This window comes from Dipodomys spectabilis, unplaced genomic scaffold (assembly GCF_019054845.1).
Source record: "Dipodomys spectabilis isolate Male_0828 unplaced genomic scaffold, ASM1905484v1 ptg000069l, whole genome shotgun sequence".
NCBI lineage: Eukaryota > Metazoa > Chordata > Mammalia > Rodentia > Heteromyidae > Dipodomys > Dipodomys spectabilis.
In genome coordinates this window covers 27,131,977-27,156,398 of record NW_024870746.1, presented here as the reverse complement: position 1 = coordinate 27,156,398, position 24,422 = coordinate 27,131,977, and the positions used below count along the sequence as shown (strand labels likewise).

Sequence of the window (24,422 nt, the reverse complement as noted above, 5' to 3'; positions counted from 1 at the left end):
CGGTCATGGTGTGGGAGGGAGAGGGGGCGATTTGCGCTGGTGATTATCTCCTGCCTGGTCATTATCTCCCTCCAGCGTGGGGGGCGCCCAAGGCCTGGCTTCAGGCTGTGGGAGAGCAGAGGAGGGGCCGGAAGAGCTGGCCTAGGCCAGCTGCCGGGAGAGGCCCGGCCAGTTCACACTGGGAGTTGGGATGCCTGGACCTGCTCCTGCCTGCCACTGTCTTCACAGCTCTTCGGGAGGAACTGTGGTAAGGTACTTTTGAGACCTCAGGAAGACCCCAGGGGCTCTCTAGGGAGAGGATGTGGGTTTGTCGATGGGTGGCTGTGGGGGAGGAGCTACAGCCTGTGTGGTACTTTTTTTATTGTTATTATTTTTGCTGAATGGAGCGGCCTGGCTGGGGGTTAAGGGTTGCTGGGTATGTGACAGAATTTTCTGGAGCTCCTTTCTCATCCGCAAGGCTGCCCCAACCAGGTGGGGTGGAGGGCGCGGCTAGGCTTTCTATGGTCAATGCATAGGACTAGCTGGGTGGTGTACCCCAACAGGCCTATCTAGTGTGGGGGCTGCCGGAGCCTCTTTCTCCATGCCGCTGCCTGGTGGTGTCTCCTGAGTTTGAGGGCTCCAGCCCCCACTTCTGCTCTCTGTGACTGCTCATGGAGAGTGGAGAAAAACCACAGTGCCGTCCCCAGGTGAGGTGAGGTGGGGAACCCCCAGGGTCCAGAGTAGGGTGTTCCCCTTCCCCACCCCCAAACACATGGCTGGCCTCAAACCTGGCACCCCTCCCCTGTCCTGTCGCGTCCCCTGCTTGTTCGCCTCCCCGCCCCCACGGCCTCTTGCCAGAGAGCGCATGTGTGCATGTGTCCGCACACTCTCTTGCATGCACACACAGCCTGGAAAATCTGATGAGTGTGCACTGCTGAGTTTCCAGGCCCCCATCCAGGCCGGGGTGGGCGGCTCTGAGGTTTGGGGCTGGGTGGAGTGGGGGAGGGGTGGCGGTCCCTGCCACACTGGTGGGTGTCTTGAAGAGGCAGGCCTGGGGGAGTCTGGCAGGGGCCCTTTGGGGGCCCGGCCTTTGGGGCATGGACCTGTCTGTGGCGCACACTTCCTTCCTGAGTTTGCTGGGTCCTGGGCCTCCTTCCCAGGGCTCCTCTCCTCCCACTCGCTCACTTGGTGGGGGAGTTCCTGGGGGAGCAATGGCAGGTGAGCAGCCGGCTCCAGGCAGGAAGAGCCCAGCCTGAACACTGCCTTCTCCTCTGGGCCACGCTCCCGTTTCTGGTGCCTGCAGCCTGGTGGGGGCTGGGAGGGGTCAGGAAGCCAGGTGGGCACTGCTGACCTGGCTGGAGAGAGTGTGCCTGTGGGGTGGGAGGAGGGGCAAGCAACTATTCTAGGATCTTGAATTGTTCCCCTGAAGGTTCCAAGCCGAGAGAAACCCGATTCTGAGCTGAGTGTATGCTTGCCAGTTCTGCCATTTCTATGGCATCAAAGCCACAGGTTCAAATTCAGCTTTTCCCTCAACACATGTGGGACCGCGGGGGAGGGGCTCCGCTCTCGCCTGGATTTCAGCTTCTGTGACTGTGGGGGGAGTAGATGAGACCCAAGGATCAGGCAGGCCCACAAGTGCCTGGCCACCCCCTCAGGCCACAGGAACACACGGACCTCTGGGACCCGAGGGTCTCCTCCTCTTCCCCTACAGAAGACAAACACCGCTTCCGCCATGCACGTGCACTCAGCCCATGGGAGGGGAGTGGTTGCTTCTCACCCCGCCCCCTTTCCACAGTTGGGGGGGAGGCTGGCCCTGTCCACTCTATGTGGCCATCTGCGAAGCCACTGCTCCCTTAGTCTTCCCTAGGGACAAAGGACATTTTGCTCCCTGGAGACCTGCCTGCTGGAAGTGGGATGGGGTGGGACACGGGCAGCCGGGCGGGGAGTGGGGGTGGGGGGTTAGGCTTGTTCTGGGCTTGCAGTACTGTGGTTCCTCTTGTACCTTCTGGGCCTACAGCCCAGACTTTGCTTCTCCTCTCCCCTCTCCAAGCCTTGCCAAGGGTGTGGGCGTGGGGCAGGGTCTGGGGCTGAGAGGCAGCCCCCTTGCTCTTTGCTGTCTGCTAGAAGCTCTGCCCTTCCCACTTCTACCCAAAGCCAGCCAGTGGGGCATCGGGAGGGTTAGGAGGGGGTGTGTGTGGGGGGGAGTATGGCTCCGCCTTCTGCTGCCTCCCGACTTTTCCTCTGCAGACATGATCTGGGTGAGGCCCCCAGCGCTGTTGGCTTGTCTCCTCTGGCTCCAGGGCTTTGTGGCTGAGGTATGATGGGCACGGGGGGGGGGGCATCCCAGGTGGGTGGACCCCTGCTCTCCCAGACATGTTCAGGTCCCCCACCTCTCTCCAGCCGGCCCCACAGCTGGTCTGCATCAGGCAAGAAGGAAGGCCAGTGGCAGAGGACAGAGAGCCGATGGCTCCAGCTGCTAGGATGCCACCGTACTGTGGCTGTGTCTCCAGGAGACATCCCCAGCTGTGCTCTCTGGTTCTAGCCTTGACCCTCCTGGCTCTCCCAGAGGCCTCAGTCCATCTCTCCTCCTCTTCCCTTCCTTCCTGCAGGAAGATGCATGTCACTCCCTGGAAGGGAGCCCAGACCTGGAGGGCGGAGGTAGGTGTCTTCTGTGGGTGGTAGGATGGAATGAGGGGGGGGTCTGGGAGAGGGGCTAGATGGATGCAGGGCTAATTACTCCACACCAGACTCTTTTGGGGGCCCTTCCTTCTTTATCAGGGGCCAAAGGGTATTGGGAGACTCTGCATACACCCCTTTTCTCCAGGGCCACCCCCAAGCATGAACGTGAGCCACCAGGGGGCACCCACCAGCCTGTTTGTGAACTGGACAGCGGCAGAGCCCGGTGGCTTTGGCCATGCCCTCCACCTCCTGCGCCTCAGCCCCCTTGGCTCTCCCGAAGGGCAGCAGCTCCAGGCCTACACCAATGGATCCAGCTTTGAGTTCCACAACCTGGTGCCAGGAAGTCGATACCAGCTAGAAGTGACTGACTTGCATCCCTGTGGACAGAATGCCACTGTCACTCTCACTGTCCGCACAGGTATGAGGACTGAAGGAGGGGGAGATTTGGCTTGGGGTTGGGGCAGTGTAGACAAAGGGGTCAGCCTCTGTGGGGCTGGGTGAGGTGGTTCATGCCTGTAATCCTAGCCACCCAGGAGGCTGAGATCTGACCATCAAGGTGTGAAGCTAGCCCAGGCAGGAAAGTCCATGAGACATCGCCAGTTAACCACCAAAAGGCTGGAAGTGGGGCTGTGGCTCAGGTGGTAGAGTACCAGCCTTGAGTGAAAAACTTACCACCACCAAGGCCCCCAGTTCAAGCTCCAGTGGTGGGGAAAGGCCTTTGGAACTGACCTTGGTGCGTTTCTCTACTTCCTTTAGCCCCAGCAATTGTCCGAGAACTGCAGCTCCACAGCTCTGGGAGCCCCACTCGCCTGGAGGCCTCCTGGGGAGATGCCCCGGGGGAGCAGGATGGCTACCAGCTTCTCCTGTATCACCTAGAGTCCCAAACCCTGGCATGGAATATCTCCATGTCCCCAGGAAACCTATCTTACCGCTTTGACAACCTCTTGCCAGGCAGCCAGTATGTATTGGAGGTTACCACGTGGGCAGGTGATCTCCAAGCGAAGATCAGCGTCCACCAGTGGACAGGTAAGCTGGGTCCCTGAGCAAGGCCTAGAGTGATCTCCCCTCCCCCGATTGGGGAAAGGTGTGGGGGGCCATGTTCCAGTGTGGTTATGCTTCCTGGCCCCTTTGCCTCAGAGCTGGTGTCAGTATCTTCTTCAAGCCCGCGTGTGCCCTGCTCATCCCTCCCTCAGGCCCCGTGCCCCCGGATCACCTGAGGCTAAGTGCCCTGGACACCAGTGCCCTGCACGCCTCCTGGAACCGCTCTGAGGGGGCTGCCCAGCTCCACCTCCTGCTCACCGACCGCTTAGGCAGCTCCAACCTGACCACAGTAGTCAGCCGCGGGGTCTCAAATCATACCTTCCTCCACCTGTCTCCCGGAACCCAGTATGAGCTGATGCTCAGGGCTGCTGCTGGGCCCCATCAGGCCACGGGGCCCAGTGCCACCGAGTGGACCTGTAAGTATCTGGGAGTAGAGGGGATACGCACAAGCTGCTTAATGATCTTCGTTATCTGGAAATAGCTGAGGGGGAGTGGGTTCCTCTGGGGGCACAGATGCTGAGTATCTCCAGCTGGCTAGAGGCGCCACCTAGAGGATGATGGTAGAAGTGATGTTTATCATTATTGAACCATTTTCTGGGGTGGGCTCTGTGCTGGGCACTTCCTACGAGTACTTTAATTCCATCTTCAAAACAGCCTGATGTGGGTCCTGTTGCTCTATGTTATGGCAGAGGTTGCTAAGATGCAGAGAGAGAAAGAACCCAAGGTCACACTGGATGTGGATGTTGCCCATCTGGACCTGGCCGGAACTCTGTAGAACCCATTTCAGCTTTACTCATTCACCATGTTCTTACTCTGAGAAGTGCTATCTGGCAGTGGTTAAGAGGAGAGGAACCAGGCCAGGCACCAAGGGCTCACACCTGTAATCTAAGCTAGTCAGGAGGCTAAGATCTAGAGGAACATGATTCAAAGCCAGCAAGGAAAGTCCATGAGATTCCATCTAAATAACTAGCAAAAAACCACGCTGGAAGCATGGCTGTAGTGGTAGAGCCACAGCTGAGCAAGCAATCCGAGTTGAGTGCAAGGCTCCGAATTCAGACCCTGGTACCAGATGTCTTCCTGAGTTCTTAGATTTGTTTCTGCTACTTGCTAGCTGTGGATTTTTGGATGAGTATTTGCTTACCTGCCTTTGAACTCAGGCCCTCATGCTCTCCCTTGGCTTTTTCCCTCAAGGCTACAGTTCTAGCATTTGATCCACAGCCCCATTTCCACTTTTTTTTCCCTTAGTTAACTGGACAGACATAGGAATCTTGCAGACTTTTCTGTCTAGGCTGGCTTTGACTCACAATCCTCAGATCTCAGCCTCCTGAGTAGCTAGGGTTACTGGCATAGATTCTGTTGGATTATCCAACTCCTGGCAGTTGCTCTGTGTTGAACAATTTGCATCCATTGTCTAGTGTGAGGATTATATGTGGGAGCTGCATGGAGCGTCCTCAGAGCTGGCAGACACACATTCAGTCACGTGATGTGTTATTTCTGTTGCTGTGGATGCTCAGATGGCAGCTCCAGTTCCTGGAATTCACTCAGAGTGTGGTGAATGGGGCTGCTGTCCTGGGCGATGCACAGCTGGGCGTGTATGGAGAGCATCTGGCAGGGGCAGTGGGGGGTTTTCTCTTCCACTGCTTGGGTATTTTGGGAATATTTGCCTCTTTCTCCTCAGACCCCTCTCCCCCACTGGATCTGTTGCTGACTCCGATGCCCCCTGAGCTGCAGGCCAGCTGGAAGGCAGGGCCGGGAGCGCGGGACGGCTACTTGCTGAAGTTGAGTGGACCGATGGAGACGAACATCTCTCTGGGCCCTGAGGTCTACAGCGCCACTATCCCAGGACCTCTGCCAACTGGACACTACGCCCTGGAGCTGAGGGTGCTGGCTGGGCTGCATCATGCCTGGGCTCAGGCCAGTGCCTGGCTGGCTGGTGAGTCTGGACTGGAGAGGTCAGCGTGGAGTCCTGCTAGGGGCAGTGGCCCAGGGGCGGCTGGGTCCTCACTATCCAATCTTTCTTCCTTCCCAGATCCTACAGCCCAGCCCAGGCAGGGCAGTGGTGCCAAGCTGCAGCTGCAAGGATTGAAGGCCACCAGGGAGCCTGGGCGGCGGGCATTGCTCTATGCAGATGGTGGCCCAGGCCTCCTAGGAAATATCTCTGTGCCCTCTGGCGCCACCCACGTCACCTTCTGTGAGCTGGTGCCGGGGGCCCGCTACCGGGTAGACATTGCCTCGTCCTCTGGATTCATCACCCAAAGCCTCACAGGCCACACGAGTGAGTGCCAGCCACGGTGCGCCCTGGTCCCGGGGCTGGAAGACTTTGCCGAGACAAGCAGGGGAAGGCTTGGGAGAGCTGAGCAGGGGGTGTCAGGAGCCAGGACCCATGACCCCTCACCAGAAGGTCCCTCTCTTCAGGTCCCCTGGCACCCCGGTCACTGGAGGTCACCAGCAGGGGAAGCCCCTCTGAACTGACCATTGGCTGGGCCGCAGCCCCAGGAGAGCGAGAAGGCTACAAGGTTGGCTGGTACCAGGACGGCAGCCAGGGGTTGCCCGACAGCCTCGCTGATGTGGGCCCAGACTGTTCCAGGCTGACTCTGAGGGATCTGGTCCCTGGCTCCTGCTACAACATGTCAGTGTGGGCCTGGGCTGGGGACCTCCGCTCCAGCACCCAGAGGATACAGGCCTGTACCCGTGAGTTCCTGGCTTCACTCTGGGAGGCTGGCACAGGGCAGCAGGTGGTGGCGTAGCCTCCTCCTCTCTGCCCCTCCCCGTGTCATGTTCTTGATTCAGGGGGTCATGAGTGAGGTCTTTCCTGAATGTATTCGTACGCATTTTCTACCTTCCACTACCTGATTGGCTGGCCATCCACTCACACATATACCCATTCATCTATCCATTCTTTTCTTTTTCTTTTTCTTTTTTTGCCAGTCAGGGCCTGGGCACTGTCCCTGAGCTTCTTTTTGCTCAAGGCTAGCACTCTACCACTTGAGCCACTTCTGGCTTTTTCTGTGTATGTGGTACTGAGGAATGGAACCCAAGGCTTCATGCATGGTAGGCAAGCACTCTACCACTAAGACACATTTCCAGCCCTATTCATTCATCTATCCACCCACCCACCAATCCATCCATCTACCCACTCACCCACCTGTCTATTTATCTACGCACCCACCCACCTATCCATCTATCCATGTACATACTCATCTATAGATTCTTCTATCTATCCACTCACCCATCCGTTCACCCACTCACTCACCTATCCACCGATTTATCTATCCACCCAGCCAGCCACGCACCTACCACCCACCCATCTAGCCAACCACACACCTATCTGTCCATCCATCCTTCCAACTACCCATTTATCTTCTCAACAAATAGTTAATTAATTCCTACTATTTTCTAGGTATGGGATTAGGTGCCACAGCTAAACATCCTGAAGGAAGGACAACTGGTAGACAGCTTATATACCTATAAGACAAGATATTTTACATATCATATATGACAGGAATATGCAAGACATACTTGCTTGAAATCACATGAAACTGCATTCAAATGGGGAAAAATGGGAATTTTAAGTAGACTGGGCTGATCTTTTTTGTACTCCTAACAAGGACATCTGCTTAGAGAGTCAGAGGAGAGAGAGCAAGTGGGGGCCTGGGTAGGAAGGATGTGGGGATTCATCAGGAGGCTAAGCATGAACACAGACCAGAGTCAGACTCACAGACAGACTGTGACCTAGGCAGAAATCACTGTCAGCAGGTAGACTGGCGGGCAGGGCCCTTGTGGGGTATGAGAAAGTAGGTAGGTACCTTTCTAGGTAGCACAGTGAACAGACAACATGGCCTCAGGAGCTGACACATATCATGCAGGGGGCAGGTGTTGGTAGGGCCAGGTGTGGGAGTGGGTTAGGCCCAAGTGGGGTTGGAGCAGGTGCTGGGCAGGGGCCTGGCATCAGGCAGGAAGTAGATATTGGGCTAGCAATCTAGGAAGGCTTCTGGGATGGTGAGGTGAGTGGGCCCTGAGCCCTGTGGAAGTGGGGGTCTTTCCTCTGCAGCTGTTTGGGGCCACAGAGGCAGGGTTTGGTGTTAATCCATATCTGTCTCTTCCTGCCCTCCAAGGCCCTGCTCCGGTTGCCAACTTGAGCCTGAGCTTTGCTACGGAGCCGCCGGCACTGAGGGTATCCTGGAGCCCCCCTCCAGGTGGCAGGGATGGTTTCCAGCTACGGATTTACAATCTGCGACCCCTGGCTCTAGAAAAAGAGGAGACCCTGGCCCCTGAGGCCCAGAATTTCTCCTGGGCCCAGTTGGCCCCAGGCTCTGAGTTCCTGGTGCAGCTGGGTACCCTGCGGGGGTTGGACGAGAGCAGCAGTGCCAATGCCACAGTCTGGACACGTGAGTGCTCCCCATGGGTCCTCCCTCACCCTGGCTCTTTGGACTCCCAGGGCTTCGTGTGTCCCCCCTTGACCTCGCTGGCCTGTAAGTAGGCAGCTGAGAAAACTTCACTTCGAACCAGCCTGTGGCTATCCCCCCAACCCCAGGAAACTGCTCATCATTCATGGAAACGCTTGGCTTTCTTAAAGGACCATTCACTTGTACAGCAGCCACTTCCCATGCTCCCTTGTGCCCCGCGGTATGGAGTGGGCAGCAGTGGGATCCAGCCCAGACCCTGCTGCTAGTCGGGTCTGGGCTATGCGTTGTCACTAAAACAAGCACCCTAGCAAATGCTCACTGGGTACTTTGCTCAGTACTCCACCTGCTGCTTAAAACATGCTTAGGAGATCAACACCCTGGCTATCTCCATCGACAGATGAGGAAACTGAGGCACACAGAGAGAAGGTAACTTGCCTTCTGAGGGGAGAGTTGAGATCAAGTTCAGCTGTGTGAGGAGCAACAGGAAAGAGGGGCAGAATTCTCTGAAGGTCAGGGCACACATGACCTTCCTTCCCCCACATTCCTCAGGAAGCCCTTTTTCCACCAGCTCAGGTCTTCCTGCATGCTCAGCTTGCTGGCCTCTTTCATGCCTCCAATCTGGGGTGACTCCCCCAACCCTGCCTGGGCCTTCCCTCTCAGCCTCCTTCTTCCCACAAGCCACTATCACTCTCTTCGAGATTTCTCTCAAGAGCCAGGCACGGGTGGCTCATGCCTGTAATCCTAACTACTCGGGTGGCTGAGATCTGAGGATCAAGATTCAAAACCTGCCTGGGTAGGAAAGCTCATGAGCCTCTGATCTCATTAACCACCTCAAAACTGGAATTGGAACTGTGGTTCAAGTGGTAGAGCATTAGCCTTGAATGCAAAAGCTCAGGGACAGTTCCCCGGCCTAGAGTTCAAGTCCCATGCGTAGTGCACACACACAAAGACAAAAGAAAAAGAGAAAAGACTTCTCTCAAGAACTTAGACTGGAGAGAAGTCTGGCCTGGGAGCCTGGAGACCTGGGTTCTAGCCAAGGCTAGCACTGAGAGCATGCCTCAGCCTCCCTGGCCCCCATTATCCTTGGAGATGGAGGTAGTGGGCCAGGTCTGCATGACCCCAGATCCTAGGACTGGGTCTGAGGACAGAGGACATTGCCTGGGCCCCACACGCCCATCTGTCCACCCACATCAAGGTATTTCAAGTCCTGCGGGACTGGGGAGAGCCTGTGAACAACATCATGGTGCCCTGTCTAGTCCCAAAGGCCACAATGGGATGGCACTGGGGAGAGGGAGAGATTAATTTATCCATTTAAGCTGGGGTGGTGGTGGTGGTGGTGGTGGTGGTGGTGGTGGTGGTGGTGGAGAGGGGATGGGCAGGTCAGATCTCAGGATCCCTGCTGTCCCTGGTCACTGTCCCTGGCTCAGACTGGGCCAGGACAGGCAGAATGAATGGTGAAATGGACCTTTCTGGGCAGGAGGACCCGAATAAAATAACTAATGTAGATTCTTTTCTCTCTTCTTGTCTACCTTGCCGTGCTTGGCTTTCCTACAGCTCCCTTGGCCCCTCCTGAGATACACATGACCAGCGAGGGCCCCACACAGCTCCGGGTATCCTGGGTCCATGCTTCTGGGGGCCGAGATCAGTACCAGCTGACCCTGTACCAGGAAGGCACCCAGGTGGCCACTGGCACCGTGGGGGCCGAGGTGGACAGCACAAGCTTTTCAACTCTGACCCCGGGCACCCAGTATGAGGTGGAGTTGGCCGCACAGGCTGGGCCCCTCCGCACCGCAGCTGCCAACGTCTCCGGCTGGACCTGTGAGCAGACTGTGGGAAAGGCAGGGAGGGGAGGGGGCGTGGCCAGGACCACTCCAAGACCCCTGGGCCCCTCCCTCCATGGCATAGTAGCTCACCTCCATGCTGAGGGCCCCGCATGAGATCATGGTCCTCTGAGCCACACAGGCCTCTCATGATCAGGGCCAGCAGGCCTGGCTGACCCGTGCCCTTCCCTCCACAGCCCCGTCCATGCCCACTGAGTTGCTGGTGTCCATGCAGGCGGGCAGCGCCACGGTCAGCCTGGCCTGGGCCAGTGGCTCCTTGGGGCAGGGCATATGCCATGCCCAGCTCTCCGAGGATGGGCACCCCGCCTGGGAGGAGCCCCTGGCCGTAGGCCAAGCCCACCTCGTGCTGAGGGGCCTCACGCCTGGACGCAGCCTCGGGCTGTCAGTGCTGTGCCGAGCCGGGCCTCTCCAGGCCTCCACTCGCCCCGTGGTGCTGCCTGTCGGTAGGTTGCCATCCGCGAGGGGTGGGAGAAGTGACAGGAGGCTGTGGCCCTGCTACTCGGAGCCACCAGCTCCTGGCAGGCAGGTGTGTGCCCACCTCTGTCCCCATGGCTTGATACCAAGGACAAGTCATTTCTCCATGTGACTGTGGTCCTTCCCATGAACACAGACAGCCCTCTGCACCTGCTGGTTTGGGGGTAGAGAGAGAGAGAGAGAGTGTGTGTGTGTGTGTGTGTGTTGGGGCTTGAATTCAGGGCCTTGAACTCTTCCTCAGCTTTTTTGCTCAAGGCTGGTGCTCTACCACTTGAGCCACATGCTCCAGCACTGGCTCCCCTCCCCTTTCCCCCCCATTTCAAGTGTTTTTAAAACTTTAGCAGTACAAATTATCCAGGTTGAGGATTATCCACAGATCAACACAATGAAGTCCGTATTAAAAAAAAAACCCAAACAATGAAAACAACATAAAACATACTCATCAGGTCTCAGACATAAAGTTTGAGACGTTGAATTTCTGTAACTCGCTCATTCCCTTTCGCCTTCATCTGTGCCAGGACTTCATTGATGGTCATGTCGTTATCATGTCCGTGAGCATTTTCCTGACCTTTTGATTTTTGGTTTTTGTTTTCCATTGAGGCTCTTGGCCTTTCATCCTCCTTATTTCTCAGCATGGAGGACTTTAGTTCATTGTCCTGGCTGCTTTGTTTTTATTTTTGATATTGGGCTTTGGCCTCTGTCATTATTATTATTTAATAATAATATCCACCCCTCTTTTTAATGATGGAAACAGAAAGCATCTAAAACCAAAGCTTCTGAAAGAAGCACTTGTTTTTGCTGGTCTCGTATCTCTCCTCAAACTTGACCTTGGCCTCCCGTCAGGCCTTGTGTTTAAGAGCTGGGTCTCTGAAGACATCCTTGTTGACCACAGATTTGTCCCAGGGGATATCTACAGAGTATCTTGTGGGCACAAGGTGATTGTAGTTATAAACCTTCACAAAGGACTCGATCTTTGACCTCTTGGTGATCTTCTTGCCCATGTTAGCTATCACTTTTCGGGAATAGCAATCAATTCCTGCCACCAAAGCATGGCTGTAGGGGCGATCTGAGGTGCTATCATCAATGTCCTTCATGCTGATGGCTTTAAGCACCACTTTCCCAGGTTTCCTGAACTTGCCCATTTCGACAGCACCCAGCAGCCCTACAGCAAAAAGGACTTTAATAATATTAATAACCTCTGTCCCTCCCCCTCCCATTATTATTTAAATTACTGTGATCATGGTTTTTTTGAGTATATTCTTTTCCTCTGTGAACTCCTGCTTTCTTGGTTTGTGTATTTTTTTTTTTTTTTTGTTTTGTTTCTGCTCTGACTACTTTCTTTTCTCTCTGAGCTCCGCGAATCTCTCCTCATATCTTTTTTTTTTTTTTTTTGCTAGTCTGGGGCTTGAACTCAGAGCCCGGGCACTGTCCCTGAACTTCTTTTGCTCAAGACCAGCACTCTACCACTTGAGCCATAGCACCACACCTGGCTTTTTCTGTTTATGTAGTACTGAGAAATTGAACCCAGGGCTTCATGCATGCTAGGCAAGCACTCTGCCACTAAGCCACACTCCCAGTCCCCTGTCTTGACTTCTTGATCTTCCTGGTGGCATTCTTTTTCAGTTTCATGATGTTCCTCTTTCCTTCTGCCACTGCTGGCTTTTGGTTGGCTAATTGGATATAAGAGTCTCACAGACTTTCCTGCCCAGGCTGGCTTGGAACCTCAGTCCTCAGATTTCAACCTCCTGAATAGCTAGGATTACAGCTGTGAGCTGCTGATGCCCGGCTGCACCTGCTGCTTCTGGGGGCCCCTGAGCGAATGTCATCTTCCTGGGGGTACATGGACTCCTACACAGAGCAGACCCCATGGTTCCCCCAGAGCCTGGCCCTGTGAAGGATGTGCAATGCCAGCCGGAGACCACTTACCTGGCCCTGACCTGGTCCATGCCTCTCGGGGATGTGGACTCCTGTCTGGTGGTAGCAGAACAGCTGGTGGCCGGAGCGGGCACGCGCCTCGTGTTTCAGGCCAACACCTCTGAGGATGCCTTTCTCCTGCCTAACCTGGCACCTGCCACGCCCTATCGCCTCAGCCTCAGTGTGCTGGGCAGGAACGGCCTGTGGAGCCGGGCAGTGACCCTGGTATGCACCACTTCTGCTCAAGGTAGGCCTTTGTACCACTCTCCCTCCATCGCTGCAGGCCCCCAGTGCCTTTCCCCTGGTTCCACACAGAAGCCTTGTACCATGGCCCTGTAGCCTGTGAATCTTCCAGTTCTTATTTAATTGTGTCCAGGAACCGTTTTTGCTGACAGACCCTGGGAGAGGTGCTAGGGACAGAAAGACCCGGTCCCTGCTCCCTGACTATAACCACCAAGTTGGGCTTCTGTGTCCTCTCCTCTCCCCCAGCCTGGCATCCCCCAGAGCTGGCCGCAGCCCCCCAGCTGGAGCTGGAGTCAGGGCTGGGGGTGACGATCACACGAGGCATGTTTGGCAAGGATGATGGGCAAATCCAGTGGTATGGCATCATTGCCACCACCAACGTGTCACGTGAGTCCCGGGCCCAGAGGGGTGCAGGGAGCCTGGCTGTGGCCTGGCATGGGCAGGTGAGGACCGCCACTTAACCTGAGACTCGATGATGAAGATCTGAGGCTGGAGTTGACTTGCAGCTGGAAGGGACCCCCAGACTCTTCTAGGTGGAGAACATGCTAGAGAAATGGAGGCACTCCTCGCGGTGGAGAGCGAGGCCTCTACCCACTGCCCATCTCCTGTCCTTTCCCCATTTCTCCGCCAGTGCCTCAGCCCCCGCAGGAAGCCATCAACCACACGTGGTTCGATCACTACTACAGGGGACACGACTGCTATCTGGCCACGCTGCTCCCCAACCCCTTCTACCCAGGGCCCTGGGCTGTGCCAACATCCTGGACGGTGCCCATGGGCACAGAGGACTGTGGCCATACCCAGGAGATATGCAACGGGCAGCTGAAGCTGGGTTTCCAGTACAGGTGTGTGTGTGCATGGGGGACGGGCATCCACCGCCAGTGCGCAGGTCTGGGAGGGGTGTGGCGTCATCATCCGCCCTCCTCAACGGCCTTCTTCCCTGCCCCAGGTTCAGTGTGGTGGCGTTCACCAGGCTCAACTCTCCGGAGACCATCACCTCTTTCTCAGCCTTCTCAGGCGAGGAGGGCACCTGGCTGGCGTTCAGACGGTGCCAGCCGGTCCCTGGAGCTGGGGATGCATGCTGGGACCTCTCTTGCAACCTGCCGTGGGAGGGGCTCAGCTTAGGCTCCTGGGGGTCAGGTGCCAGCTTGCAAAGCTGAGGTTCTGAGACCCTGGGCACCAGGCCTGGGCGGGGGCTGGGCTGGAGAGGCACTGGGTGGGGGTAAGAGGGTCACTTCACTGTTGTCTATAGCAACAGCATTTTCCTATCTGCAGCCAGCCACCAGGGCTCTAGAGTAGCACTGTCCAGTAGGAACCCAGTGCAAGCCACCAGTGTGAGCTGAACTGCATGTGCAACTTAGAATTCCCTAGCATAGGTCCAGGTATAGTGGAACATGTCTGTAATCCCAGTACTAGGGAGGTAGTGGCTGTAAGATTGTGAGTTTAAGGACAGCCCGGGCTCACGCCTGTAATTCCAGCTACTCAGAGGCTGAGATCTGAGGATCACAGTTCAAAGCCAGCCCGGGCAGGAAAGTCCATGAGACTCTTATCTCCAATTAAAGACCAGAAGACCAGAAGTGGCGCTGTGGCTCAAGTGGTAGAGCGCTTTCCTTGAGCTGAAGACCAAAGGACAGTGCCTAGGCCCATAGTTCAAGCCCCATGACCGACCTAAAAAAGAAGGAAGCTGAGATCTGAGATTGAGGTTGAAAGCCAGCCTGGGCAAGAAAGTCCAATTAACCATTAAAAAGCTAGAAGTAGGTCTGTGGCTCAGGTGGTAGAGCGCAGGCCTTGAACAAAATAGCTCAGAGATATTGCCTAGGATCTGAGTTCAAGCCCCAGGAGACACACACACACACACACACACACACACACACACACACACACACACACACACACTAATTTTTGACCTCACATTGAGCCAGTCACATTGCTTGCGCTCACTAAGCAGGAGGCCGCTGCTTTCCCTACAGAAAAGCGCAGTTCTACAAGGTCCAGGAAGCCAGGCCTTTGCCCTCTTCCTTTAGAGGGCATGAGGGAGGGGAGGCCTGAGTCTGGGGTGGCTTGCTGGCTGTGTTCAGTTCAGTTCCTGGGGCCCAGTTTGCACCTGTGACTTCTAGTGTTCTCTATGACAACCTGAGTCCTGCAGAAGCTGGCGTGTCCACAGGCCAGCGGGACAAGGCCATATCCACCTCTTCTTCTGTCCCCAGAGCCCCGGGCCAGCGTGTCCTCGGCTGCAGTGCCCCTGGCAGCCGTGGTGGGCATCGCGGCAGGCTGCATCCTCACCGTCTGTGCCGGGCTGAGCTTGCTGTGCTGGTGGAGGCGGAAGGGGCCGGGGTGAGTGGGAGAGGGGGCCCTCGGGAAGGGGGGAAACCACCGTGCGTGTGGGGGACGAAGGGGGCTCCCGGGGGCCGTCCCCACCTGGGGGACTGCCTCCCACTTTGCCTTTGTGCTCTGGCAGGGCAGAGAAGGACGGCTTTTCCCACGAGCTGACGTCCCACAGCCTGAGGTGAGGGTACAGCCCAGTGCTTCCTGGAGTGGGACTGGGCAGCGGCGTGGGCCTGGGGGGGGTCCTGCCCGGGGGGGGCACTGCCACAGCCTCCTTGCAGGCTGTGCCTCTGTGACTGCACACAGACAGCTCCCGGGCCTCTCCCATCTTCTTGAAGACTTCCAGCACCTTCTACCTCTTCTCCTCACGCCTGCAGCTTCTCCCTCCTCTTCCTCCTTCAAACCTACTGCATAAGTTGGAGCTGTCAGAGATAGAGGACCAAGGAGGAATGGGGGAAAGAAGTTAATTCTGGGGCGGGGGAAGCTTGTGCTGAGTGTAGTGGCATTCAGCTGTAATCCCGGCACTCGGGAAGCTGGAGCAAGGGAGGTGGGTTATATTATGGTGGAGTCTTGGTGAGTCCAAAATCTGATGGGATGGGCGGCCCTAGACCCACGTGAGGGTCTGAAGGGTCTGCGGGAAGAGATCTTCCTCCAAGGAGGTCGGTTTTTGTTCTCTGAAGGCCTTCAACTGACTGGGTAAGGCCCATCCACATTAGGGAGAGTCAGCTGCTTTCATTACAGACAACTGAGTTAAAAAGCTAATCACATCCAAAACATCCTAGAAACATCCAAGGTGATGCTTGGTTATATTTCTGGGCACTGTGGCCAGCCAAGCTGACATAAAACTAGCCACCACCCTCACTGCAGTGGGTTCTAATCACATGGATGAATGGCTGTGGGGTTACTCCCGGCCAGAGCTCTCCCTCCTAGTGGCATTGACTGAGCACTGGCTGTATACTTGGGCCCTGGATGCTTAGTTCCTGTCCTCCGCCCCCACCTTCTCACTCTCTCTCTGCCCCTTTTCCTTCATTCTGTGATGGCAGCTTGCACTGGAGAGCTGACCGGGAGTGTGTGCTGTTCATTCTGGGGTTCAGAGGCCAGGATCTGCGAGCCCAACAGCCCCCATGCGCACACTGTTTATCCAGCGGTGCATCTGCCATCCGGGGCGGGCAGGGCAGGGTTCACCCTCACAGGTGGGGTCCCCCTCCCCCCCAGGCGGACCCACCGGCCCATCCCTACCCACGGCTTCCGGCAGAGCTTCGAGGCCAAGAGTGCTCATGCCAATCAGGCGTTCTTCCAAGAGTTTGAGGTGAGGCCTGCATTGCCGGTAGACTCCTGGTTTCCCAGCCTGGTGCCCACCTGACTCCGTGAGTTAGGTCAGCGCCAGCATCAGCGTCTCCCATGTGGGCAGGAGCTGAAGGAAGTGGGCCGGGAGCAGAGCCGGCTGGAGGCAGAGCAGCCGGCCAACGCCGCCAAGAACCGCTACCCACACGTGCTCCCTTGTGAGTAGCGCAGCCGGAGGGCAGGGCACAGGGCCCGGCGGGGCCCGGGAAGGGGCTGCGTGTGCCCACCCTGAGCTGCTCCCCTCTGCAGACGACCACTCCAGGGTCAGGCTGATGCAGCTGGCTGGAGACCCCCATTCTGACTACATCAACGCCAACTTCGTTCCCGTAAGCACCACCGGCTGGAGGGGCTCTGGAGGTGTCAGCTTAGGATGTGAGCTGCAGGGGCGGTGGGCGGGGGGGACGGGGGAGGAGATGCAGGGTCCTGGCAAAGCTATAGCTGTCATCTGTGATGATCACCCGGTCCTTATGGTTTAGGTCAACACAGTAGGTGGTGTTTGAGGGTCCATTCTGTTGAGTTAGTCATGTTAATACCTTCATGGGTCATACGTGTATGTGTGTGTGCATGTGTGTGTGCGTGTGCACGCACATGTGTGTAGGAAAGAGAGAGTGATTTGGAGAGATCAGGGCATCCTGGAGGAAAGAAAAAAAATGGTCTATTGGAGGAATCACCAAAGACTTCCAAAAGCTATGTGCAGTGTGGTGATACATGCCTGTAATCCCAGCTACATGAGAGGCAGAGGCTGGAGGATTACAGGTCCTGGACTGGCCTAGGCAAAGTTAGGAAAACACTATCCCAAAAGCAAAATACAACAGGGCCAGAGACATAGCTCAAGTGGTAGAGCACTTGCCTCACGTGTGCAAGGCCCTGTGTTCAAACCTCAAGAAGTTTCCTAGCAGAGGGGGCGTTCAGTCTCTTGAAAAACAAATGGCGTTGTTTGGATTAGCCTACATGAGTTGTGCAGGGGGTCAGTGTAACACTTCCACACATGTATTCTGATCAACCTGACCCCCATCTCTCTCACCCCTCCCCACTCCCCGCCTTCTTACAACACTCTCAGTTCTATTTTGACACGTGCAGATAAGCTTCCACCGTATTTGACCATATGTGTCCTCTGTCACCCTCTCTGGTTGCCCTCATCCAATATTTTTGCCTGATATTCTCTGTGTGTGTGTGTGTGTGTGTGTGTGTGTGTGTGTGTGTGTGTGTGTTGCACGGGAATGCAGGGTAAGGGGGGCTCAGGGGGGAAAGGTAGACAGGGCTGGAGGGAGGAAAGAGGATTGGTTTTTAGCGGAGGGCTTTAGAGTCTGCGATGAGCCGTAATGCCTCAAGAAGGGTCATGGGGGGGGGGGCAGCTTGGCGTTAGGGGAGACACTTGGGTTGGTGAGGCGGGCGAGCTGCGTAGACTGGCACGCTGGCCTGTGTGGATCTTGCTATTTCCAGGGAGGATTTTCTTCCCCCTTTGAGGTGGGCATGGCGGAGGCCATGGCTCCTGCGTGGGCGCTTAGAGCCTGGGCTGTTCCTGTGTTTGCACACGTGGCTGTATGGGCCTGCATGCTGTAGCCATGCTTGTGGAGGCCAAGGGCTGATCACCCCTGCTCTATGGTGGGAACCTGGGGGCCATGACCCCACCCCCCACACACACACCCCTGACTGTGTTCCTGCCCTCTGCCCCCACACTCTAGGGCTACACCCACCCACAGGAATTCATCGCCACCCAGGGGCCTCTCAAGAAAACGCTGGTGGACTTCTGGCGGCTGGTGTGGGAGCAGCAGGTCCCCATCATCGTCATGCTCACCGTGGGCATGGAGAATGGGAGGGTGAGCACGCCATGCAGCCATGCAGGTCCTCAAAAGAGCCACTAGGTGGCGCTTGTTCTTGTGGGAACCTCCCCTCACCCCCACCCCATTAGGAGTGCTAGGACAGACGGAAGTGAGGAAGGATGGAAAGGGAGAGGGGTACAAAAGTTAGGGTACCCTGCCTGAGGGATGCCTCCCCTGTGCCCTGAGCAGGCTGCTGAGTTGGCCTGTGACTAGGGCAGCAAGGCAAAGGCAGATGGCCCCTAAACCCGAGCAATCCAGTTTCCCAAAGGAGCCAAAGACCCTTCGAGCCCTGGGGGTCCAGGGGTGAAGGTGCTGGCTCCCAGCGATAGGAGGGAGGCTGCTGGAGAAGGAGGCCTTGGAGCTGTGGGTACAAGGAGCAGAGCTTCATCAGGGTGGCAGGGACCCAAAAGATGGGCTGGGAAGGTGGCTCAGTGGTAGAGTGCTTGTCTCCAGTGCATGAGGCCCTGGGTTCGATTCCTCAGCACCACATAAGCAGAAAAAGTCAGAAGTGGTGCTGTGGCTCAAGTGGTAGAGTGCTCACCTTGAGCTGAAGATCTGAGGCCTAGGCCCAGAGTTTAAGCCCCACCACCAAACAAACAAAAAAGAGATGGGCAGAGAGGGGTGGGGCTGATAAACTGGGGTGGGAGTGGGGTGTAGCAGGGAGTCCCCACTCCCCAGCCCTCTCCAACCCTCCACCCTAGGTGCTGTGTGAGCATTACTGGCCAGCGGACTCCACCCCTGTCACACACGGACACATCACCATCGACCTCCTGGCCGAGGAGTCCGAGGATGAGTGGACCACCAGGCAGTTCCGGCTGTGGCATGTGCGTGGCCAGGGAACAGGGCGGCCGGGGCTGAGGCCTCCTGAGGAGGTGTGCCACCCAGGGTTCCCGTGGCCCTCATATTGCTGAGGATCACTGCTTAGCCACCCGTGGAAGGATGGTTAGGGAACAGTAGTTAGTTAGGGAAGGGGTGCAGGGCACAAAGAAGGTCAAGGCTGACCTGGGGTATGGAGCGTTAGTGGCTCACACCTGTCATCCTAGCTACTCAGGAGGCTGAGATCTGAGGATCTGGGTTCAAAGCCAGCCTGGGCAGGAAAGTCTGTGAGACTCTTATCTCCAATTAACCACCAGAAGTGGCGCTGTGGCTCAAATGGTAGAGCTCTCGCCTTAAGCTGAAGAGCTGAGGGACAGCGCCCAGGCCCAGAGTTCAAGCCCCACGACTGGGGGGTGGGGGGGGGGGTGGGGTGGAGACAGAGCAAAGAGAGAAGCAATGGACGGTGCCCCCCAACCCTGAACTCAGATCTGTGCTCCCTGCCCTCCCCACCCCTCGGTGCTTCCCCAGTGGGTGATCTTCTGGGACAGGAAGACGGGGCCTGGGATCAGCCCTCTGCAGGCACAGATCACCCAGGAGCATTGAGAAGGAGCCAGGGACTCAGGCAGCGTCTACAGCGGGGTGGGTGGGGACATAGAGCTGCCACTCTCCCTCCAGGAGACTCAGTCTGAGGGGAGAGGCTGACCACTGCCCTCCAGGAGTTGGTGAGGAAGGCTCAGTAGCATAGCCCCTGCCCCCCTCCTGCCCACCCACCCTCAGGGTGCCCAGCAAAAGCAGCGGAGGGTGAAGCAGCTTCAGTTCACCACCTGGCCTGACCACAGCATCCCCGAGGCCCCCAGCTCCCTGCTCGCCTTTGTGCAGTTGGTACAGGAGCAGGTGAGGGCCACGCAGGCCATGGGGCCCATCCTGGTGCACTGCAGGTGAGAACGGGAGGTGGGGGGCCTTGCCTGGCCACGGTGGGGGAGGGGCCTCCCCCACTGAGTTCCCCAGGGCTGTCCCCACAGTGCCGGTGTAGGCCGGACGGGCACCTTCATCGCCCTGTTGAAGCTCCTTCAGCAGCTGGAGGAAGAGCAGATGGTCGATGTGTTCCACACCGCGTATACACTCCGGCTGCATCGGCCCTTCATGATCCAGACACCAGTGAGCGCCTTACCATGCTGGGCCCCGCCGCTCAGACCTCAAGGAGAGGGAGGGCAGGAGATGGTCACAGGAAGTAGATGACTCTTTCTACAGTGGCCTCTTGTGCTCAGGGCTCATACTATGCCACTGTCCTCCCTGGGCTGCATTTTTCCCCCTTTCCCTTCCCTTCCCTTCCTTTCCCTTCCCTTCTCTACCCTTCCCTTCCCTCCCCTCCTCTTCCCTCTCCCACACCCCAGGGCTTTTGCACCACATCTCCACTTCTGGCTTTTTGCTGGTCAATTAAAGGTAAGAGTTTCACAGATTTGTCTGCCCAGGTTGGCTTTGATCAGGGATCCTTGGACCTCAGTCTCCTGAGTAGCTAGGATTAGAGGCGTGAGCCATGGCAGTGCCCGTCTTGTTTTCTTTTCTATGAACGGACAGGAGGGATGGCCCTGGCCAAATCCACACTGAAGGACAGCACAGGGAAGTTCCTAGATGGATGCCTTGTCCCTCCTGTGTGTTTTAGATCTTGCTGGGCTAGCCCTCCCCCTCCCCCCCCCCTCCCGCCCCCCCCCAGCTGACATCCTCTCTTCCACCAGAGCCAGTACATCTTCCTGCACAGCTGTCTGCTGAACAAGATTCTGAATGAGCCTTCTGACACTTTAGAGTAAGTTCTTGGGTCCCGGCAGCTGGGCATGGTGCCCTGTACCTTCTCACCAACAGGATTTGGCCTCCTGCCCTTGGGGAGAGCCTGGAAGACTGGCAGTGGGAGCTGGGTCACCTGAGCCTCTTTCTTCTCAGTCCTTCCCCCAGTTCTGGGCCCATCTCTGTGATGAACTTTGCACAGGCGTGTGCCAAAAGGGCAGCCAATGCCAACTCTGGCTTCCTGAAGGAGTACGAGGTAGACTGCAGGCCCAGGAGTGGGTGGCACCAGAGGTAGGCCTTCCCTTCCCTGCCTCAGGGTGCCAATCTCCTTCCCAGCTCCTGCTGCAGGCCATCAAGGATGACACGGGCTCTTTGTTGCCCCCTCCTGGCCATGAGCAGAACAGCTCCATCTTCTGTGAGTCTCACCGGGTATACTGTGAGAGTTGGGGTTGGGGCAAAGACTTGGACCCTGTGGGCAACCTCTCACTCACCACTTCCCCACAGATGATGGTTCTCAGGTTGAGCTTTCTCTGGATCAGGAGAGCCCCACTGATGCCATGACCGAAGCCTGGCTCTTCCCTGTGAGATGATGCTGGTCTAGCTGCCTTACTGCTTACCCTCTATTTGTGCTTCTCAGCCTGGGACCTGGGGACTCTGGGAGCTTTTGGAGCTATGGGTTGGGCAGAGGACGACTTAATCCTTGGAGTTGATTGGCTATGCTCTGCAGGGTGGGCCTTCTGGCCGTGACCACGTCGTATTGACTGGTCCTGCGGGACCAGAGGAACTCTGGGAGCTGGTGTGGGAGCACGGAGCCCATGTGCTGGTCTCCCTGTACCCGCTGGATACCCAGGAGAAGGTGAGGGGCGTGGAGGGACAGAAGATAGGGAAGGGAGGAAAGCATGGTGCCATCTGACCTTAGGAAGGTCCCTGAGCAACGTGGGCTATGTTCCAGCCTCAGGAGTTCTGGCCAACAGAGATGCAGCCGGTGGTCACAGACATGGTGACAGTGCACCGGGTGGCTGAGAGCAACACAGTCGGCTGGCCCTGTACCGTGTTCAGGGTCACACATGTAGGTGTCTTGGCCACCAGCCATGGGGTGGCGGGCTGTGGGGGTCAGGGTGAGGGAGGGTTCTGGGCTGGCTACCCTCTGCCCTGCTGGGCACCGATTGGGATCTGGTCTGTTCCCAGGGGCAGAGCGGGCTGGAGAGGCAGGTCCAGCATCTGCAGTTTCAGTTCTGGGAATCGGGGCACGAGCTGCCTGCTGCCACCTTGCTGCCTTTCCTAGCTGCGGTGGGCCGTTGCTGCTCCCAGGGCAAGAGCAGAAAGCCGGGCACACTGCTCAGCCACTCCAGGTGCTGCTGGACAAGTCTCCCAGCCCCTGCTTGAGTGTGTGGGTCCAAACAACCCAGTGCCCCAAAGTCCCTGTCCACTCTGCACCTTGCCCTTTACCCTCCTCTCCCCCACTTGCGGTCAGTATCCAGGGCCCTTTCCCAGTCCCTGGACCCAGGTGTGCTTTCAACCACATCCCTGGGTGTGGAGTACCCCTCAGGTACTCCATCCAACTCTAAGTCAATTGCAGCAAGGGCACTACCCATCTGGGCATCTTCCTGGCCATGGAGCAGCTGCTGCAGCAGGCGGGATCTGAGTGCACCGTGGATGTCTTTAACGTGGCCCTGCAGCAGTCACAGGCCTGTGGTCTCATGACTCCAACACTGGTGAGAGGCAACCAAGGGCTCAGCTGTGGGACGGGCAGGGACGGGCCTGGGACGGGCAGGGACGGGCAGGTTCTACTCTGGCTGCAGCGGCCTCGGGGCAGCAGCATTCAGTTTTGCCACCAGGTGGCGCTATGGACCACTATGCTCTGACCCACATGGCGTGCTAGGGTTAGAAGACACAGGTTTCAGCAGTTAAGAATGAAGCTTCTTTCCATGTCTACCCTCAGGAGCAGTATATCTACCTCTACAACTGTCTGAACAGCGCACTGGTGGACGGGCTGCTCTGAGTCTGCGAAGGGCCCGTGCCCTGATGGGCTGTGATGGCAAGGCAGCCCAGGCCTGGCTTCCCTGGGAGAATAGTTCCATAGGATCCCAACCAAGGGGAAACAGCCAAGGAATAAAAACATGCGGTCAAGTCTGAGGTAGTGTTCTGTCTGTCCGTCCTCTAGCATGGGTCCTCATGGGCAAATAGGACGAGGATGGGAGCTGGGGCCTGGGACCAGCTGAGCTGGCTGTGCCCTGGAGCTGGTAAGTGGCTGGCTCTCACCCTGGAGTCCCCCCATCTCCCAACACACACTTCTTAGTCTTCTGGTTTCCTCAGATTTCCATCTCTACCTCTAGCATCCTGTGGTGCTAGGCCCAGGGATAGAACCTCACTGACGTACCGATTCTTACCCACCACCCCAAATGCACTAGGATTTATGTTGTCCCTCACTTCCCTTCTCTGGACACCCCAGCCTTCTCTACCTGTGAGAGCCTTCAGGAACCATCCTCACTCACAGCAGACTTCTTGCCAGGGTAGAGATGCTCATGAGGGTCAGGAGCCAGAGAAACTCCCAAGTCAGCCTACCAAATCCTCTCTGCTCCTTTGTTCTTTCCTGTTTCCTCCCCTCCAATGGGAGGAGGTGGAGGAAAAAGCAAGGAGTGGGAATATGGAAAAGGGAAAACCTAGGAGACCAGAAAAGAGTGGGAATGTGACTGCCTGCCCCGGACACCTGAAGGCTGGACTGCACGTGGTAGAATACAATGTGGGATGGCCGCATAAGCTCCTGCCTGTCTCCTGGACTGGATCTCAAGACCCTGATGCTAGAACCTGATGGTCCTTGGTAAAGGGCCCTGGAAGACAGAGAAGCCTAGAAATATTGAAAGAGAATTCCCTTGAGTAGAGTTACACACACGCATGCACGCGCACACACACACACACACACACACACACACACACACCCTGAAAGGGGGAGACCAACTTCAGTTCCTAGTAATGCACAAAGAGCCAGAGGTCAGGACCTCAGAAGGGCTGAAGAAGGGAAACAAAAGTAAGGCCAAAGGGCTTGGTTCCATAAAGTCTCTCACAGGAGCTGGCTGGAGACAATTCTGAGCCCACCTCGAGAGACTGCAGCAAGGCTCAACCATGGCTTTCCAGCCTGAGTCCCTCGCTGGAGCAGCAGGTGTGGAGATGGGGTGCAGGATGGAGCCACGACTACAAATGTGTGACGTGGGAAATGCAGGCCCTCCTGAGCTCAGGCTCGCCCACAGGGCAGAGCCTGTGCAGGGCTTCCTGCTTGTGCAGGGCCATCCTGTAGCTCATCTTCTGCTTTTAGGGCCATAGCCTGACTGATTCTCGGGGTCAGGGTTTGCTGGCTTTTTGACCCAGCTAGGCAGCCCCTCTGGCCCTGGAGTGACAGCAGAGGTTGGAGATGGAAGAGAAGGTCCTGAGACGTGAGAGCACACTGTGGAGGAAATACTGGATGCCATCAAGGTCCTCAAGTTTCTGGTGTGCATTCTGTTTGGAGCATGAGGGGTCAGGGCAAGTGGGAACAGGGAGGCCTTGAGCCTCATCTAGCTTTGCACTGGGGTTTTGGCTCAGAGGGAGACCAAGAGACCAGAGAAATCAAGAGGCCTGGTGAAGGAGTCTCTGCCAGCCAAGGATGGCTAAGAGAGAATGGAACTTGGCGCCAACTTGAACCAGCTCCCTACATCCTGAAGATGGACAAAGGGCTCACTCTGGGATTGGAGCATCAAGTGGCTGAGCAGCATCTGCAGCAC

At 56.9% G+C, this 24,422-nt stretch overlaps 1 protein-coding gene and 1 pseudogene across 1 annotated transcript; one reads left to right on the top strand and one right to left on the bottom strand.

The window, feature by feature from the left end:
* The first annotated feature begins 1,430 nt into the window (after positions 1 to 1,430).
* LOC122109682 (receptor-type tyrosine-protein phosphatase V-like) lies at positions 1,431 to 22,763 on the top strand. The gene is made up of 34 exons (XM_042682228.1): positions 1,431 to 1,488; positions 2,227 to 2,294; positions 2,589 to 2,637; positions 2,804 to 3,076; positions 3,415 to 3,684; positions 3,852 to 4,115; positions 5,378 to 5,632; positions 5,729 to 5,974; positions 6,115 to 6,390; positions 7,815 to 8,087; positions 9,660 to 9,923; positions 10,123 to 10,389; positions 12,300 to 12,581; positions 12,824 to 12,964; positions 13,209 to 13,419; positions 13,524 to 13,591; positions 14,782 to 14,908; positions 15,033 to 15,080; positions 16,115 to 16,208; positions 16,311 to 16,401; positions 16,493 to 16,569; positions 17,929 to 18,063; positions 18,768 to 18,890; positions 19,660 to 19,820; positions 19,905 to 20,040; positions 20,619 to 20,686; positions 20,821 to 20,920; positions 21,001 to 21,079; positions 21,169 to 21,245; positions 21,392 to 21,520; positions 21,617 to 21,733; positions 21,853 to 22,016; positions 22,244 to 22,379; positions 22,607 to 22,763. Exons 2-34 carry the CDS (start codon positions 2,229 to 2,231, stop codon positions 22,664 to 22,666), a joined length of 5,127 nt encoding a protein of 1,708 aa, XP_042538162.1. The 5' UTR covers positions 1,431 to 1,488; positions 2,227 to 2,228; the 3' UTR covers positions 22,667 to 22,763.
* LOC122109681 lies at positions 11,182 to 11,591 on the bottom strand (annotated as a pseudogene).
* Positions 22,764 to 24,422: the final 1,659 nt, after the last annotated feature.

Bases quoted from the DNA above. Each gene is read 5' to 3' on its own strand.
- LOC122109682 (XM_042682228.1), top strand. From the start codon at position 2,229: ATGATCTGGGTGAGGCCCCCAGCGCTGTTGGCTTGTCTCCTCTGGCTC. The intron at 15,081-16,114 runs GTGAGGGTACAG...CCTCCCCCCCAG, and splicing joins CTGACGTCCCACAGCCTGAG to GCGGACCCACCGGCCCATCC. The intron at 16,402-16,492 runs GTGAGTAGCGCA...TCCCCTCTGCAG, and splicing joins CTACCCACACGTGCTCCCTT to ACGACCACTCCAGGGTCAGG.